The sequence below is a fragment of the Pipistrellus hanaki genome (genome assembly GCF_964339955.1).
Source record: "Pipistrellus hanaki genome assembly, chromosome: 19".
NCBI classification, from domain to species: domain Eukaryota; kingdom Metazoa; phylum Chordata; class Mammalia; order Chiroptera; family Vespertilionidae; genus Pipistrellus; species Pipistrellus hanaki.
The window spans coordinates 13,373,848-13,391,725 of NC_140521.1; the positions used below are offsets into that span (position 1 = coordinate 13,373,848).

The 17,878-nt window shown below is 51.8% G+C and overlaps 1 protein-coding gene across 2 annotated transcripts in view; it reads left to right on the plus strand.

The window, feature by feature from the left end:
- Positions 1-17,878, plus strand: part of FLI1 (Fli-1 proto-oncogene, ETS transcription factor) — a 111,037-nt gene that overhangs the window by 45,411 nt on the left and 47,748 nt on the right. The window contains exons 1-2 of one of the 2 annotated variants that reach the window (XM_084867294.1): positions 8,256-8,352; positions 16,690-16,898. In XM_084867294.1, coding sequence (XP_084723420.1) covers positions 16,768-16,898 — 131 coding nt within the window. In that variant the 5' untranslated portion in view covers positions 8,256-8,352; positions 16,690-16,767. Of the gene's footprint in view, positions 1-8,255; positions 8,353-16,689; positions 16,899-17,878 lie in introns of those variants that run through there. The other variant, XM_084867293.1, reaches the window with a different exon arrangement.

Consider the following 17,878-nt stretch of genomic DNA (forward strand, 5'->3'; position numbering starts at 1 on the left):
AGAGAGAGGGAAAGAGAGGGAAAGGGAAACATCAGTGTGAGAGAGAATCATGGACAGGTTGCCTCCTGTGTGTACTCTAATTGGAGATTGATCCCTGAACCTGGGTATGTGCCCTGACTGGGAATCAAACCTGAGACCTTTCAGTGCACGGGACAATGCTCAACCAACTGAGCCACACGAGCCAGGGCTGTGTTTTTCATCTTTGTCTTAACAAGTCATTTCAATGCTTTACCCCAGTAAGGTCACGGCAGTTGTATGATTTTGAAAGAATGTGCTCATGTGTAGCAAACACTCTCCATGCTACCCTCATCTCCCTACCCTTTCTGCCTGAGCGTCCTCTTGTCTCCCCTCTTTCACTTTATGGAAAGGGAAATGGACAGAGAAGTCACTCTTTCCTCAGACTCCATAGCTTGTCCCAGTGGGGCAGAGGTCAGAGCTCAGATCCCCTCTCCTTGCCCCTTCTACTCTTCATTACACCTTCATCAGCTACTCCTTGCTGAGGCCCTAGCATAGGGCTCAAACTGCGGCTCTCGAGCCACATGCAGCTCTTTGGCTCCTTGAGTGCGACTCTTCCACAAAATACCACAGCCTGGGCAAGTCTATTTTGAAGAAGTGGCCTTAGAAGAAGTTTAAGTTTAAAAAAATTTGGCTCTCCAAAGAAATTTCAATCATTGTCCTGTTGCTATTTGGCTCTGTTGACTAATGAGTTTGCCGACCACTGCCCTGTACTAAAAAATCAGGTATAACCAACCCACTGGGATACAGGACAGCCCAGGCTCTGCCTCCCTCCTATGACTCAAGAGCTGCAAAGTTCAGAGCTCCCCCCCCCACCCTCACCCCAGTTCATCCACTGCCACCCCAGCTTTCCAAATGCTTCCAGACAGGATGCCCAGGTTCAAGGCCATTCCAGTTTCTGGGAATCTTCTAGCTGCCAAGCCTCTGCATCTACTAGAATGACTAAAACCCAGCTTGCAAGGCAGAAAACTCTGGCTTTTTCTTCTGACATCCTCACTGCCCTGCACTTGGCATGCCATTAGACCAATCTCATAACCCAGCTCACGTCGTGTCTTTGCTTGCAGACCATCGGCCCCACCTTGAAGTCCAGATAACACACGTCTGCAGAAGCACTTTGCAAAAGATACTGCTCTGGGCAGATTGCAATGATTATCAATTTGGCTCGCCCTCTTATGTCCGGGCCGAACATATATCTTCTGCATCGATGTCAGAGCAAACAAAGTGTAACAGTGCAGAGAGCTAGGGCTGCGTTCCTGCTCTGGGGTCCCCTGCATTACAGTCTCTGCACCAGGCTCTCCAGTGCGTAGACCAAAACAAAGCAAAACAGAAAAGAAGAAGAAGGAGAAAAGCAGCAGCGAATACTGCTTGCTGTTGCATTTTCCCTTCTGTTTTCTGATTAGAGTCTCTGGGGCCTGCCGCTGCAGAGAGAACCTCAAAAGATCGTGTGAGCTGCGGATAAGCACCGACCCGATGCTTATCGGCACTTTATCTCCTGCAAACTCACTCTCTGGGCTTCAAAGCACAGGGTGAGCTCTAGCCCTGCGCTGGGGAGGTGGCTCCCGCAGGGCCTCCGCTGCAGGTGTGCCCAGGAGTCCTGGCTCCATCCTCGGGGCACGTGGTTCCCTCATTCCTGCCCACGCAGAAGAAGGAAACAGGTTTATTCAATGTTTGGGGATGGGTCTTGTGGTAGTAGGAGCAGCAGGAAAAGCAACCAATTAACCAACCAACCAACCAACCAACAAACAACGGAGTAATTTGAAGCAAACCCTGAAAGGCAGAGAAAGGAAGTAAAGCAGGGAAGGGAAAGGCGGGCTACCTACCTACCAGGTCCTCCCACCTCACCCCTCCCCGACTCATCCTAATACTTAAGCTGCCACGCCAGCCTGTGGGACCCTCAGAAGATGTTTTAACTCCCTCCATCTGCTCCCAGCTTACCTTCCCGGCCTCCTTTGGATGGATGGGCCTTTGGCTTTCTATTGGGAACAATTGTTGGCAGAGAGTGGGACAGTGGGAAGGAGGGAAGGAGGGTGTGGGGGGGAGGGGAGGCGGCATTTTATTAGGCCGTTGGATTTGATTTATTAGGGGGGAAAAATCCTTCGCTCGCTTGCCACACAGGTTATTCTCAAAGTGAAAACTCTATTTTACTTTGAGAGAGAGAAAAAAAAAAAGAGTGGTGAAAGTGCCTCCAGTTATGAATGGAGCCCTTTGTTACCTTCCAGATCGACAAGACAGACTGTTTGGTTCATGTCTGTGCACTAGCGAAGGAGTGCGGGGGCCTGGGAGACAGATGTGGCCTTAATTGCATGGAAATATTAGAAGGTCGTTAAGCCGTTTTGACAGGGTTTTCCTCTGGCTGCAAGAGCCAAGGGCCAGTCTGAAGCCACGCCAGGCCTGGCCCGGCCGGGCCCTGCAGCGGGGCCTCTGTCCCCACGTGGGAGGGACGCAGGGGCCTTGGGTCACTTGCCCTGATGTTAGAGGGAATGAGATGCCTGTTTACCATCAGCGCCCGCTCTCTGCTCCTTAAGTGCAGACAGTAATTTCCCTTGAAACCCTGCGACGGAAGGGAATGTGTGGGGATGTGTTCGCACGTGGAGAGAGAGAGATCAGACGGTCTCCAAACCGAAGAATGGGCTCCCCAGAGCTCTCAGGGAGTCACAGGGGACCGGAAAGAATACATGGTTATCTTGACAAATACTGGTATCTAAGGACAACAGCGTTTCTGTCTACCGTCTACTCACTTTCCCTTGGAGCTCGCTTTTGGTGCTCAGAGAAGCAGTGGCCCCTGGGAGCCTGAACTGAAGTCAGAGGAACCCTTGAATGATGCTGGGTTTATGACCAAGACCCCATCAAAGCACTCAACCCCCCGCCCTCCCCACTCCAGTTCCCTACTGGCCTGCCAGACCCCTCCAACCTTTCCCCCACTCCTCCTTCCCCTAATTGCCTCAAGTGGTTTTCTGTATACTTAGAGAATGCAATTTTTTTTAAACATTCGCCTAAATTAAAAACAATTAGGAGGATTAATCTGCGGGGAGGGAAGGGGAAACCCCTCCTAAACTACATTCAGCAATCCCTGTGGATTACAAGGGGGGTGTTTCAGATCAGATCTGTCTTGGTTGTTCCCTCAGCCCATGGGCTGCAGATAGTCAGTGCCTGTGGGCAGCCCTCCCTCCAGAGGGGCGGGGCCTTCTGAGCGTCCTACTGTCAGGGCCACTGCCTATAATCTGGATGGTGGGTGATGGCTTGGATGATGTTTGGGCCACGGCTGGGGTGGGATGGGGACAGTGAACAGAGAAGAAGGGAGGTAAGAGGAAAGAGAGGATGCAGCTGCAGAGACCCTGTCCTCATGCAAATGTGAACCCAGAGGGAGAGAGGGAAGGGCCCCCTGGCAGAGGTGGCACCAGAGCCACCAGGCTGAGTGGCAGAGGCGGAGGGTTTGAGGGGACCAGCGTGGGGTGTTCAGGGCCAGGAGCATACAGTCTGCAGCTCCAGGTTAATGGATGGACAGTCATTACCCACTGGGATTGGGCCCTGGGGCCCGAGCCAGCCCATTGCCTTCCAGCCAGTCAGGGTGCAGGGCACCCACTGCAGAGTCTTACCACTGCTCAACGCCACCTGCCTTCGGGGTACTGTGTGAAGACCCGCCAGTGGGAGCCACGCGTGTTACTAAGTGGACACAGTGTCTGGCAAACCCCTTAGCGAATGAGCCTTCGAGGTGGGCTGTGCCCCTTCTCCCTGCTGTGAGCTGCTGAGAGGATGCGGGGTGTTTACCTGGCTATTTATGACCAGGAAAGTCCCTGCTACATTGGTTGACAGCCAGTGAACTGTTACCACCTGCCCCTGGGCCACATTCCTGCTCAGCTCACTGCTCTCCCCTCCTCTGAAATCCCCTGCCTCCCTCCCGCCACCTTCTCATGAGCTGGTGGGCCAGTGGCTTCCTCACTTTGGGAGATGGCTCCCCTAATGGCTGGGAGGCCATCGCTCCAGTCTGGGTCATTCGTGAGCTCACAGCCTCACACTTAGCAGAGTTCAGTGGTGGAGCTTTCTTGTGTAATTGAACCCTCACGATACTTCTTGATTCCCACCTCATTTAATTCAGGGTCTTCCCCACCATCTCCTTCCAACTGTGGAGCAGAGGCAGCGCTCACACAGCAGATCTGGTGCTGCTGCTCACTCCTTCGAGGTGAACCTCACCTCCCCCAAATCCTCTGCATCTTCTCATACATTTAGTTCACTGCAGAGACATGGTCATATCAGCGGAGGAAAAGTTTGCACACATCTCCCACTTCCATAGTCATCAACAAATGCCATTCAAGCATGGGAGCGTCTTTTGCCCATTGACATTTTCCTGACTTTTATCATAGGGCTGATGCATAGCACACGTCCTCTGAATATCCTTCGAATGAAGGAATGATTGGATGAATGAATGAATGCATCCGTGAAGGAGTGCTTTGATAGGTTTCATGATCCCATAATGAGACAGGACTTGTTAAAGGAATATGCAAAATGGCCTTTGCGTGTTTTGAGTAGCATGTTATCGGGCCACGGAGCAGAACCTATATTGGTCAGTGTGGTCACCACCAGTAACATGTGGCTTTTTAAATGTAAATGAACTAAAATTTTACCTTCAGCTCCTTGGTCACACTAGCCCCATTTCAGATGCTCAGCTCCTCTGTGTTGTGAAACACAATGTTTACGACATTTCCTATGGTGGAAATTTCTAGCGGGCAGCACTAATTTCTTTTGGTTGAAAGGATCAAGGTAAAGCACTCAATTTCTTTCTGTGTAGAAGAAGCATAGGCTTAACTAAACCTTCTTTGTTGTTTCTTAGTTTTGATTTTATCATAAAACTGAGGTTGAAGAGTGTGCTCTTGTTTTTTCCCAGAATCCTCAAATCTTTTGAAAAGTCGTTCAGGCTGTTGGACCCGAAACCTTCCTTTGTGTTGTTCTTGTTGTTGTTGTTAATTCTTACCCAAGGATATTTTCCCTTGATTTATATGTTTAGAGTGGAAGAGACGGGGAGAGACGGGGAGAGAGAGAGAGAGAGAGAGAGAGAGAGAGAGAGAGAGAGAGAGAGAGAGAGAGAGACATCAATGTGCAAGAGACACATCAATTGATTGCCTCCCACACACTCTCTGATCAGGGCCAGGGATCCAGCCTGCAACCTAGGTATGTACCTTTGACTGGAATTGAACCCATGACCCTTCAGTCTGCAGGTCGATGCTCTATCCATTGAGCCAAACCAGCTAGGACCAGACACCTTTCTTGATTTAGGATTAGAAGGAACAGGTGAACCTAAGGTTCCCCCAAGGGCATTTTGCTCCCTCAGTTTCCCAAGAAGAGCAGGATGGGGAAGGTCGGCATCACGCACCTTGGCCTTCTCATGAAAGTCTCCAAGCCCACCATGAGCGCAGGAGATGCAACTCATGGTGACACCAAGCGGGAGGAGCAGCGTGGGAATAGACAGCCTTCTCCAGTGGGTCCTGAAGGAAAGGGACTGGGCAGGGGAGAGCAGCTGAGAGGCTTCAGATGAAGTGTTTAGGCATCTCAGGGCGTCCCCACCTGGAGGCTGGCTTCCCGTTTCCCATCAGTGTTGGGAACGCCGAGGATCAAGCCTCCCGGCCACCAGGACACCAGGCCTTGAGGCAGAGACAGACAGACAGGCACGGCTCCTCCTGGGCAAGGTCGGTGTGCCCAGCAGCGTCCAAGAGCAGAACACTAAGTGCCCTTTATGGAGAAACAGAATCAGCCCTGCGTCCCTGGGAGCTGTCAGGGGGCTTCGGCTGGGATTTCTGTTCCAATCGCTTTAGTGAGATTGACAAAGAAAATACCGCCCTGTCATCCCGCCGAGCTGTTTTCGTTGGATGGCCGAGGCGGCAGGGCTTGTTCACAAAGTATCTGCCTTCCCTATAGTTGGATGCCTAGAGACAGGAGGCCCCGTGCCAGGCAGCCCAGGCTTGGCACTCGAGCCAAGCAAGGAGGAAGGCCAGCCCGGTGGGTGATGGCGTGGAGGGTGGCTGCCAACCGAGAGACCAGCTGTGCACTGGAGATGGAGCCTGAGCCCCCAGAGGAGCGGGTGCTTGGCTGCTCGTATGCAGACAGGGCTGTCCTCGGTTCCCCTTCCCTCCGCCCTGCCTTCCCTCCTCCCTGGAGAGAGAGCGAGGATGGCAACCAATGGGTCCAGGACACGAGGACACACTGAGATGCCCGAACTTGCTCATAGCTCAGCCATATTCAGATTCAGGAATGGAAGGAGCTGCTCTCTTTAAAAAAAAAATTATATATATACACTCATACACACACACACACACACACACACACACACACACACACATATATATATATATATGTGTGTGTGTGTGTGTGTGTGTGTGTATGAGTGTATATATATATATATATATATATATATATATATATATATGCTCTGGATAACCCCCAGAGCATGATGGGAAAAATATATATGTATATATATTAATATATATTAATATATGTGTGTGTGTGTGTGTGTGTATGTATGTATATGTCGATTTCAGAGTGGAAGGGAGAGGGAGAAAGAAATAGAAACATCAATGATGAGAGAGAACCATTGATTGGCTGCCTCCTGCACGCCCCTCCCTAGGGATCAAGCCTGCAATCTGGGCATGTGCCCTGACCGGGAATTGAACTGTGACCTCCTGGTTCATAGGTTGACTCTCAACCACTGAGCCACGCCAGCTGAGCTAACGAAGCCGCTTTTAGTCATTTCTCTGGAACCATAGGCATGAACTGGGACTTTCCCCAGCAGATGGGCTGTAGGATCCGGGGATTGAGGCTCTGGAAGGGTCTTCCGGTCCTGGAGGTGGGTCCTTTTACATAACAGGCAAAGCAACAGGCCTGAGAAAGGAAGTGCTTCTCTGTTGGAACCTGAGGATTCTAACAAGAAGATCAAGCTTGGGGAGTGCTGACTACGTGACAGGAGTGAGTTAGAATGAGGTGACAAGACATCCCGCTTTTGGCGGGACAGTCCTGATTTTTAACAATTTGTGCCCAGCTCTGATCCTGACGCATAGCTGTGAGTGTTCATCACGTCTGTGGAAAACCAGAAAGAAAATCCATCCTTGACGGGTGTTCAGACAGAACACAAACCTATGGAAAACTACACTGTATGGCAGGAGTTAAGTATAAATAAAACAGCGTGACAGGCGGTCTGGAATGAAGTGCTGAACTGGTGGCAGAGAGAGAAAGGGCTGCAGACTCGGCAGAATGAGAGTTCCCCGGAGTGGAATGGAGGGGATGGTGGACTCCAGGAAATCTGGAAGGTCAAGGATGTGATTTTTCACTCATTTATCTTATATCCCCTGCACCTCCCAGATACCTGACACGTAGTAGGTCTTCCATACATGTTTGGTGAGTGAATGAGATCTGATGGGATGGGGAAGGCAGGTCTATGCAGGGACAGCTGGGTTAGCTGAAAGGAAAGAAATGCCGATTTTCACAGACTTGTTTGCAGATGCCCAAAGAGCAACACAGAAACGTATATAATAAATAGGGGTCTAAGGTTGAGAAAGGGGCAGTAAGTCTTATGTAACCAAAAGAGAAACATTTGAAACAGGGCATTAAAATGCAGAAGAAAGAGCAAGAGGGTAAAATGGAATAGGATTTGGATGCAGGAGTAAGTGAAGAGGGCAGAAGGGCAAGTGAACAGAGGGTGCAAGGGGAATGAAGGGCCAGAGTCACACAGGCAGAGATGGGGCCGGGGCTGCTGAGCCAGCCCAGAAAACTGACCTCCTTAGGCACCCTCCTCCCATGACTCCCCTCCTCAAAGGTTTTGCCACATGTGGATGCAACAATATGGTAACCATATGCGCAGAGGCCACAGAAGAACAAACACCTCGGAGAGAACGGTTCATCCAGATGTGAAAGTTGGAAACACTGCCCTTGTTGGCTGGCTCAATCGGTTGGAGCACCATCTGTGCAGCAAAAACCTGTGGGTTTGATCACCAGTCCGAGTGGATACAGGAGGCAGCCAATCCATGTCTCTCGCACATTGATGGTTCTCTCTCGCTCCATCTCTCTTTCTCAAATCAATAAACATATCCTCCAATGAGAATTAAAAAAGAAAGAAAGAAAGAAAGAAAGAAAGAAAGAAAGAAAGAAAGAAAGAAAGAAAGATGGAAACACTGTACACTCAGGTCTCCGTGGGCATGAGGTCACCCATACTAGCTCCTCAGGCCTGAACCGTGGAAAGGAAATAGCCATTAAGAGCTGGGACATGGACTCAGGGACTCCTCTCTTCCCCATGCTCTGCCAGGACACGGAATAAAATGAGTCTCTCCTGCTCTGCCCAGTCTGTCCATCGGGGTAAGACAGTGGGAGGCAGGCACCTGCTTCTCGAGGCGGGCTTGCTTTGGTCCTCCTGCCCAGTGCTCCCTGGGGACGGCGAGGAGGCACTGGCAGAGGGCCCTGTGCATAGGTTTCCTCGTGGGTCTCCTGTGACTGTTAGGGCCCCAGCTGCCACGACAGCTGTCACGTGAGGAAATGTGAGGAAATGGTCGGATAAGATCACAGCTTCTAGGAAAAGAACCTCACGTTGTTGCTGGGGGAGGGGTCAGTGGCTTCTTGCTTAAATTTGAACAAGATAGTCACAGGGTATGGCTGGTTAAAAAAAAAAAAAATGGACACGCCCAGGGTGCAAGGCTTAATGGAAGTTGCCCATAGCCAAGAGGTAGAGCAGGACATCGGGCTGGTGGTCGAGAGGATGGCTGGGGAGGAAGGTCTGTGCATTTCCCATCATGCTCTGGGGGTTATCCATCAAAAAGGCCATTGCACACCTACTGGGGACCAGGAACGGTTTGAGCAACTGGGATGGAAACAGTGAGTAAGGTAGACATGGCTCCTCCCTCTGGCAGCAGAATTAGTCTTTGAGGGAAAGGATGGGAAAGTTCTCAAGACCCCAGGAGTCAAAGAAGCACCCAGGGCATATGCCACCTCCCCTTCCTCCTCTCCCAGGGCTCCCAGAGCATTGCAGGAAGCACCGAACCCAACCCGGTAGACTGGAGTCTATTGCCCCAGGGGGAGCCCATCGATTCCAATCTGGACTGCCTCACTCGCCCCCTTTCCTTTGCCACTCTTATGAGCAGGGACCAGATTGAGATCCTTTGGGTTCAGCCACAGGCCCGGCCCACGAAGCCCGGGCTGCAGGGAACTTGCCCCGCCTCTCGCTCTCTGTCCTGGCTCCCAGGCCCTGGGTGACATGCAGACCCCATGACACACCGCAGCCTTCCCAGCTCCCAGCTTTCTGGGGTCTGGGCCGCTGGGCCATTCGTCATCGCTGAAGAGCATTAAACGCTCTGTAGACGACATCTAAAGTTCTCCCGGAACCCAGAGGCTAGGGAATCCGCCCAACGACCCAAAGGCGGGAAGGCTCCGCATGGACCCAGCTGGGAGTGGGGGCCTGTGATTGGAGCAGATTTTTTAAAAATATATTTTATTGATTTTTTACAGAGAGAAAGAGAGAGGGATAGAGAGTTAGAAACATGGATGAGAGAGAAACATCAATCAGCTGCCTCCTGCACCCTCCCCCCCCCGCCCCACTGGGGATGTGCCCGCAACCAAGGTACATGCCCTTGACCGGAATCGAACCTGGGATCTTTCGGTTCGCAGACTGATGCTCTATCCACTGAGCCAAACCAGTTTCAGCTATTGGAGCAGATTTTTAAAGCAACACCTTATGGAGTGAAAAGACCAAGGTGGTGGTGTGCTTCCTTTGCCCTTCACCTTCGGACCCCTTCCACAGGGACCATGTTTGCGGAGCCTCTGGGTGACAGAGCCTGCTCCCAGCTGGGTCCAGATCTCCCACCATCCCCTGGTGCCATGGCCAGTGCAGACAGAAAACCACACTCAAGCATAAAACCTCTCCTACTGCATAGGCACCAGGCACCACCCCTTGGCTTGGAGCGCCTGCCATGCCAGTCTTTGACCCTGTCATTGTCTCCAGGCAGAGAAGGGAAAAGGTGGACTCTGAGCCGCAGGACTTTAGCCACAGCTGTTCCAGGCTTGTTAATGGCGGGAACAGCCAGCCATGCACCAGGCAGAGCACAGCCCCAGGGCCAGCAGAGAGCAGACAACTACTTATGTCATTCCAAGGATGCAGCTTTCCCTGCCAGCGTCGCCCCCTGGCATCGGGGTTGTGTTTTGAGGGTTGATGGCTCTCTGTTTATCCTCCAGCTTTGCTCCAGCGAGGGCTTTACTTCACCTTTCCATCCCAGCAAGAGAACACGGGCTCCATTTCACAGGAGAGAACACCTGAGCTTCCCCACCACAGTGAGCCTCGTGTCTCACCCTCATTCCACCCTGTCCCTCGGGCACCTTGGGGTCCACCTCAGAAGTCAGGTTGCCCCTATTCACAGAGGGAGCTTGGCCTTTGGACTGACAAATGTAACTACTTATATATATATATATATATATATATATATATATATATTTCAAAGAGGAAGGGAAAGAGAGAGATAGAAACATTAATGAGAATCATTGATCAGCTGCCTCCTGCACGCCCCCTACTGGAGATCGAGTTCACACCCTGGCATGTGTCCTTGACCGGAATTGAACCTGGGACCCTTCAGTCCGCAGGCTCGGGCCAAATGTAACTACTTTTATACAAGATATCACTGTTGATCCTTTCGCCATCCCCATGGTCCTAGAGAAAAAGCAGTTTGGAGGGAGGGGAGCAGACCCACCCTAAGGACACAGAAAGGAAAGCAGACGGATGGTAAACGTCCCTTCTCCCGGGGCTCAGAGGAACCTCTGTCCCCTTCCGCTCACCTCCCATAGTCAGCACTTGTTTCCCTTCAGCAGTAAAATCATCCTCTGTGGGAGGAGGGTTTCACTTTGATCTTTACAGATGCCCTTTAAATGTGGTTATGGTCAAAAAAAGTGACTGTGAAAACTCAACGTCAAGGGCAAGGGTAAAGCCCATGGGAGCCCCGGAGCAGCGCCTAATGGGAGACAGTGATGAGCAGGGGCCCCTCTGGATTCTGTTACACGCGCGCCTTCCGAGGCCGGGGATCCTCTGCTCTGAACTCCCTTCAGGCTGGTCCCCGTAATTTATTAAACTCCATTAAATAAAGTACTTTCATCTGCAAAGGATTCCAGTTCCATGTTCGAGGAACTTGGCTGCCTCGGTCTAGGACCTAGGTCATCCCCTCCCCAGTAAGTGAAGAGCTAAGTGCCAGGGAGGGGGAAGGAGCACTTGGGCGGGGGGTGGGGGGAAGAGGGTAATTTCAAGAAGATGCTTGAGGAAGCAGACAAGCTCTGTGAGCTTGCAGGGCAACGTGGGGATGCAGCAGAGCCCAGGGTCGAAGTGAGCAAACGGCAAAGTTTGGGGCAAGCGCAGAAGCCTTGCAGTCAGGCTGCCGGCTCACAGGGTCACCCGCTGAGGGACCGGCGGCAAGTGCTGAGCCCCTTTAAGCCTCAGGTTCCTTCTCAACTAGTGATGATCCTCACTCACGTCTAAGAGGAGACTTTAGAAGGCCTTAGGAAGGCCGAGTGCGGTCACGGCTTAAAGGTGTAAGTTCCGTAAGCTTCTTGATGTCAAATAGTCCTTGTCCTATTCTTTCTCACTCTGCAAACACGGTCCTTGTTTGTTTCTGGCTGTCGTGTGTCTGGGGTAATTTCACTCTGTGGTTATTGGAGGACTTAGATCTGGATGCTGAGATGGAGTCTCCTCACCCTAGGAACCCCGAGAGGCTAGGCTCTGTGCCTCAACTTCCCCACCCAGTCAGTCCGGGTGCTGATTCCTGCCATTTGGTGCTTGTAACCACAGTGAGAGGACACCCAACGACCGTCCTCTACCTCCTTTGAGTATGAATTCTCTTGTTGCTGATGAACCTGAGAGCAGATGTGGTTGAGCATTGATCTATGAACCAGGAGGTGAGGGTTCAATTCCCATCCAGGGCATGTGCCCTGGTTGTAGGCACGATCCCCAGTGTGGGGTGTGCCAGAGGCAGCTACTCAATGATTCTCTTTCATCATTGATATTTTTCTCTCTCTCCCTTCCTCTCTGAAATCAATAAAAAATACTTTAAAAAAAAAAAAAGAGGAAGAAGCAAAAGACTTGAAGTAACTTACAGCAGCCCCTGCTCCAGACACTCTAGGCTGGACTGTGGTGAGACTCTGACCCCCCCCTCCCCCCAATCCCCTATCCCCCACACCCTCAGCCCATAGCTTCCAGCCTCTGGTTCCCAAAGGAAAAAGACAGAGGAACTTGCTGAAGTTCATGTGCCCTCACGCTGGCAAGAGAAGGGACTTCGAATCATTATGCAAATAGCCTAATAAAACGCCAAAGCCTGTGCTGCCTGGGGGACCGGTGACTGGGAGGTTAGCTGTCAGCAGGCCCGGCCTGGGAGTCAGGTGGAGTCACTGGTTGGAGTAGCAGCTGGGACTTAGTCTGGTTGCCTTTGACATTAACTTCCACTGGCCTCCAGCCCAGCTCCTCAGCCAGAGCCTGTCCTTAAAGGTTCCAGCAGGACAGAGGGAAGGAAGGGAAGACGCAAGGTGGGCCATGCCTGGCTTATCCTGTGCTGGAAATAAAACTCAGTCTAGTTGTAAAAATCAAGGAAAGACTGGGACTTTTCCTTCTCTGACTTCATGTGGCTCATTATTATGGATCTGCATGCATCCTTCCTGCACCTGGAATTTCTCTCCTAGATTCCTGGATAGAATGGGGGTGTCGAGGGTGGGGGGAGAGGGTGTCCTCAGCATATCTCTCACCTTCTCTCGCTGCGAGGGAGGTGCTTTCATCTCTGCCTCAGCTGAGCTGTTTGGGGGTGCAGAGTCCTCTGCTCAACGTTAGTATCAGCAGAGCCATCACGTGGCAACATTCTGACCACATCCCCTGCCGCTTAACTGATATGCACATGGAAACTAACCTTTGACTTAATCTGCAAACAAATGTTTGAAGATTCATCTGCTAGTTTAGAACATGAAAAGAATGTAGAAATACATAAACATCTGCATATACACTGAATGGCCAGATTATTATGATCTCTGAACACATAATAGTCTGGCCACTCAGTGTGTGTGTGTGTGTGTGTGTGTGTGTGTGTGTGTGTATTTTAGAGGCCTGGTGCATGAATCGTGCGTGGGTGGGGTCCGGCCAGCCTGGCCAGGGGGAAGGGACATGGGCTGTTGGTTGGCCTCGAACTCCTGGTTGAGGGGAAAATTTGCATATTAGCCTTTTTTTTATATAGGATATACTCTGAGTGGCAAGATTATTATGCATTCAGAGATAATAATTTAGCCACTCAGTGTCTATGTACATGTATGTAACAAATCCCCAAATAAGGGAAGTGTTTTAAACTAGTGGATTCACAGCAATGCACACAGTGCTATTCTGGCATTTGCTGCCTACATGATATGTGAACAGCAATAGGAGCAGATGCTGGCTGCCTACTATGTTGATGATCTAGGCCCCAAGGCCTCCTCCCCTGTTGGCATGGCCATTTGATGGAACCTTATCTGTGCCACCTACAGGCCTGAATGCTAGAGCTGAGAGGGGACTGAGGCCCAGGGGAACAAGGCCAGGTTTGAGAAGGACAGTGAACACGTATGAGGGAAGTCAGCTCCAGACCCTAGAAGGCCCATGGAATTCGCATCTCAAAATCTATGGATTATCTGCAAGCTTGCTCATTTTGGACCTTGGTTACTTTGAAATAAGCACAAGTTTGGAAAGGGCTGATCTCACTGGTTTTAACTGTCCCCCTGTCCCGTTCCATCTCCAACCCACAGGTTCCCAAGTCATCTCTCAGCATTGTGAGTCCTTAGAAAGGATTTACTACGTCCTGAGCCCTTTAGGCCCTTGGTTTAGGTATTTCATTTATGTGATCTCATTTTGTCTTTATTGGAAGTCTATCAGGTTAGGCAGTATTTTTGCCCCCATTCTGCAGTGGAGGAAACGAAGTTGTATCAGGGGAGGCACGAATGAGCTTGGATTGGAACTCGGAGCTCTCTGAGATTGTGCTGTTGGTTACAAGAGACACCAGAGTTACCCCTGGAGAGTTCATCCTAATTGGCGAGTGAATGGTAGTGATTAGGTACCCAGACAGCAGATCTGAATTTGAATCCCAGATCCCTTTCATTTGCTGTGTGAGCTGAGCAATTTACTGCATGTCTCTGAATATCCATCTTCTTATCTGAAAAAATAGGGGTGACAGTGATACATCCCTCATAGAATTGCTGGCAGGGATAAATTACATTCCTCATGTGGAGTGTACAGTGTTTTGTACTTAATCAATGCTATGATTATTGCCTGCTGCTTTGATCTGGTTTTGAGAATAAGGACACAGGATGGATTATAAGTGAAGTGCCAGATTGGGTAGGAAAGGGGTCCCACACCATGACAAGGGCCTCATTGGCCATGGATCTCTGCTGGCTCCCTGGGCCAGCAAGGGATCATGGGAAGGAACACTGATGCAATGTGGTCAGCACTTCTATGGGTACATATGGCCATCTGCTTGGCTCAGGGCTACACTGCCACTTGAGGCTACACTGGCCTGAGCACTCCAGTAATGGGGCCAAAGGGGATGCCCATATGCTGAGCCACTTCCCTGCTGGGCGTCAAGGACCATGTGGCTCCTTCTGGACCAGTACTCATTGGCTGGAGGACCAGAGCATCCTGACTCTCCGGCCCACTCTTCCCAGCATTCAGCAGGTCAAAGGACCAGGGCTCCTGAAAATCTAATCGCTGAACCAATGAGGGCTTCCTTTCCCAGGGGCAACTAATGGGACAAAGAGTTAGCCCAGAGCCGGGCACCATAGGATTAAGGAGCCCCCACTCCTATATTGCCTACTTGGAAGTCTGTTTTTAGGTAGCATACTCTCAACAACCTGGACTCAGCACGTCTTTAAAAGAATAACTAGTCTTCATCTGAATGAAAGGATAAGTATAGAATCAAAGTCAATCAGAGAGGTCATTAAACACCAGGGAATTGAGTCACTCGGATGAGAGTGAGCTTGCCTAGTGAGCAGTGAGGACCATTAGCCTCAGACAGGAGTGATAGTAGGGAGTCCGAGGACAAGAGGGTGGGCAGCTGGGGCAAGAGCAGAGTTCTAGAAAACAAGCCCATGAGAATGGGTTTGCTGTTGGCTGTGAGGAGGGGCTCCGGGGGTATCTAAGCAGGGGCTGTGGCAAGGTGGCAGTCTCATTGAGAACCTCAGAGAGCGCGGTCTGACCAGGGAAATGCGAGGACGGGAAAGGTGAGAGCGTGGGAATGTGTCATCGCCGAGGATATGCAAGGGGAAACCCCTGGTCACAGCCGGGCCACACAGAAGTGTGAGGGGTTCTGGGGTAAACCTGGGCTTTCTCTTTTTGTGATGTGGCCACATGACCAAGTTCCCTTTAATTGTGACCTGGCTTCTGTTCCCGATGCGTTCAAACTGCTTTTGCGTGCTTTACCTCATCTGCACTGTCTCATCAGAGACTCCTTCTCAGTGTGCCACCCATAATCACCATAACGAACACTGATGGGGTGTCACGTAGCATGTGCCAGAGATGTTGTGTTTTTCGTGTATTAGTCCATCCCATCTTCACAACGGTAGATTGTATAGGTCAGAATCAGTTAGCGTTTACCACCTTTTCTGAAAATGGTCACCTCCACTTGGTGTAGTTTTGTGATCTGGTGAGCACCACATCCCCGCCTGTGACCCGGAGACCCTGTGGCTTGAGGGGACTTGGAACAATGGGAGAATCTCATGCACACGCTTCGGTTGGTAGAAGGCCTCTGGAAACACCATGACCTCCACGCACCTGTGTCAGGTGACAGGCCAGTCGGAGTGGGAAACAGCAACCTCTTTCAGAAGGTCCCCGGATGGATTCTCCCATCCACATAGCTGAGCCTCCACCCTCACCCCTGGGCAGGAGGAAGGCAGGGGGCTGTCATCTCAAGGGGTCCCGTGAGAATGCCCGATGGAGCCCTCTGTCCCGGAGAGCGAGCGGCCTCCCATCGGAATCCTGGGTGTGCAAGACACACTCACACATCCCGGGCAGCTCTTAACGCATGCTGCTGAGCAGTTCTTAACATGCTAGGCACCTGTCCCTAGATCTTCTCATTCGCCCCACTTATCAACTCTGCAAAAGCTATTCCTTTTCCTGTTTACAGATAAAGAAACCAAAATTAGCTGGGGCCGCAGCCCTGGGCCCCACCCTTCCCCTGTGTGACCCTGAGCTAAATACATAAGCTCTCTGGGTGGGTCTCTCGGGCCTCACCTGTGAAATGAACGCTCATGCTCACTCCCCTAACCCCCCCAGCTTAACTGTCCCCTCACAGCTGGTCAGAGGCATTTCAGCTTCTGCCTGGCTGAGCCCAGTGTGCCTGAACCACCCATGCTCACTGAGTACCCAGGTTTCTGGGCCTCCTGCTCCCACCATCCTTTCTAGGGGTCCCAGCTACAGATGCAGCAAATGAACACAGGCTTATGGACACCCCCCACCCCCACTTCAGTGCCCTAACTCCCCTGTCACCCAGAGTGACCCGCCAAGAAACCATCCCGTTTGCATATGGGTTGACTTGCTCTGAGTGTGAGTCAATCAGCATCCGACGAGTGGCCCGGGGCCGCCCTGCCAGCTCAGAGGAAGCGCAGGTGAGGAGTGGCTCTGTGCCAGGAGTGACTCTGGGCTCTCTCTCTCCTTCTCTGGCCCTCCAGGAGGCTCTCTCGGTGGTGAGCGACGACCAGTCCCTCTTCGACTCCACATACGGAGCGGCCCATCTCCCCAAGGCCGACATGACCGCCTCCGGGAGTCCTGACTACGGCCAGCCCCACAAAATCAACCCCCTCCCGCCGCAGCAGGAGTGGATTAACCAGCCGGTGAGGGTCAATGTCAAGCGGGAGTACGACCACATGAATGGATCCAGGTAAGCCCGCCAGGATCATACGTGTCTCCAAGGTCAGGTGCGGGGTTGGGGGAAGGGGGAGGAGGAGGGCTGGAGGCATGCTTGCTGCCCGTGTCTGCGTAGGCAGCTCTGACCTAAGTGGTTTCTGGCACTAGAGTTCCTGCAGCAGGTGAGGTTCTCGCTGGTGCTGAGCCAGGAGCCTCAGTGAAATGATAGAGAGAGAGAAAAAGAGAGTGAGAGATGCCAACGTGAGGGCTGTGGGCGGAGCAGGGCTGGCCAGCCCACTTGGCTTCCTGGGGTAGGCCTATGACCTCCTCTGCAGACGCTGTGGAGGCCCAGATACAGCCCCTCGGGGGAACACTTTCCCATACTGTCTTATCACTTGCTCCCACCACTCTCCTAGGAGGTAGATGCAGGAATTCCATCTTGACATAAAAAGACACGTGAGCGGAGGGGTCAGTGACTTGTCTAAGGATTTAGAGGAGGCAAAGCAGCATAAGAGCCCAGGCTTGCTGGCTCCTGGCCTGGGGGCCACCTCCCTCCCTCTAGGCCTGGTGCGGTGCTTCTGCGTGCACCCTCTCATGACTGCCAACTCCCCCCGATCCCCTGGCAGTAAGGTATACCACCCAGCGAAGCCTCCCACAGCTCCCAGTGCTTGTAGAAAACCCAGATCCCACCCTTGGGAGAGTCTTCTGTCTGTTGGAGCCTGAATCCAACCGCCAGCTCACCTCCACTGCCCACCTCTAGCCGAGCCAGCAGCACGCTCCTTCCATGCCCATACCCCTCCCCCCCTTGCCTCGTGGCATCCTGCTCTCCCCACTTCCTCTTCACAGCAGGTAGAGTCATCCTTTCAGAACATCTAACTGTCTTGCTCACAATCCTTTCCTGGTTTATGACAAAAGTCCAAGTCCCTCCTGCAGCCCCATCACCCCGCTGACACCCTCTTCCCCCCCTCCTCCCATCCTCCCATTTCACTCCCTCCCTGCATCCCAGCCACGTGA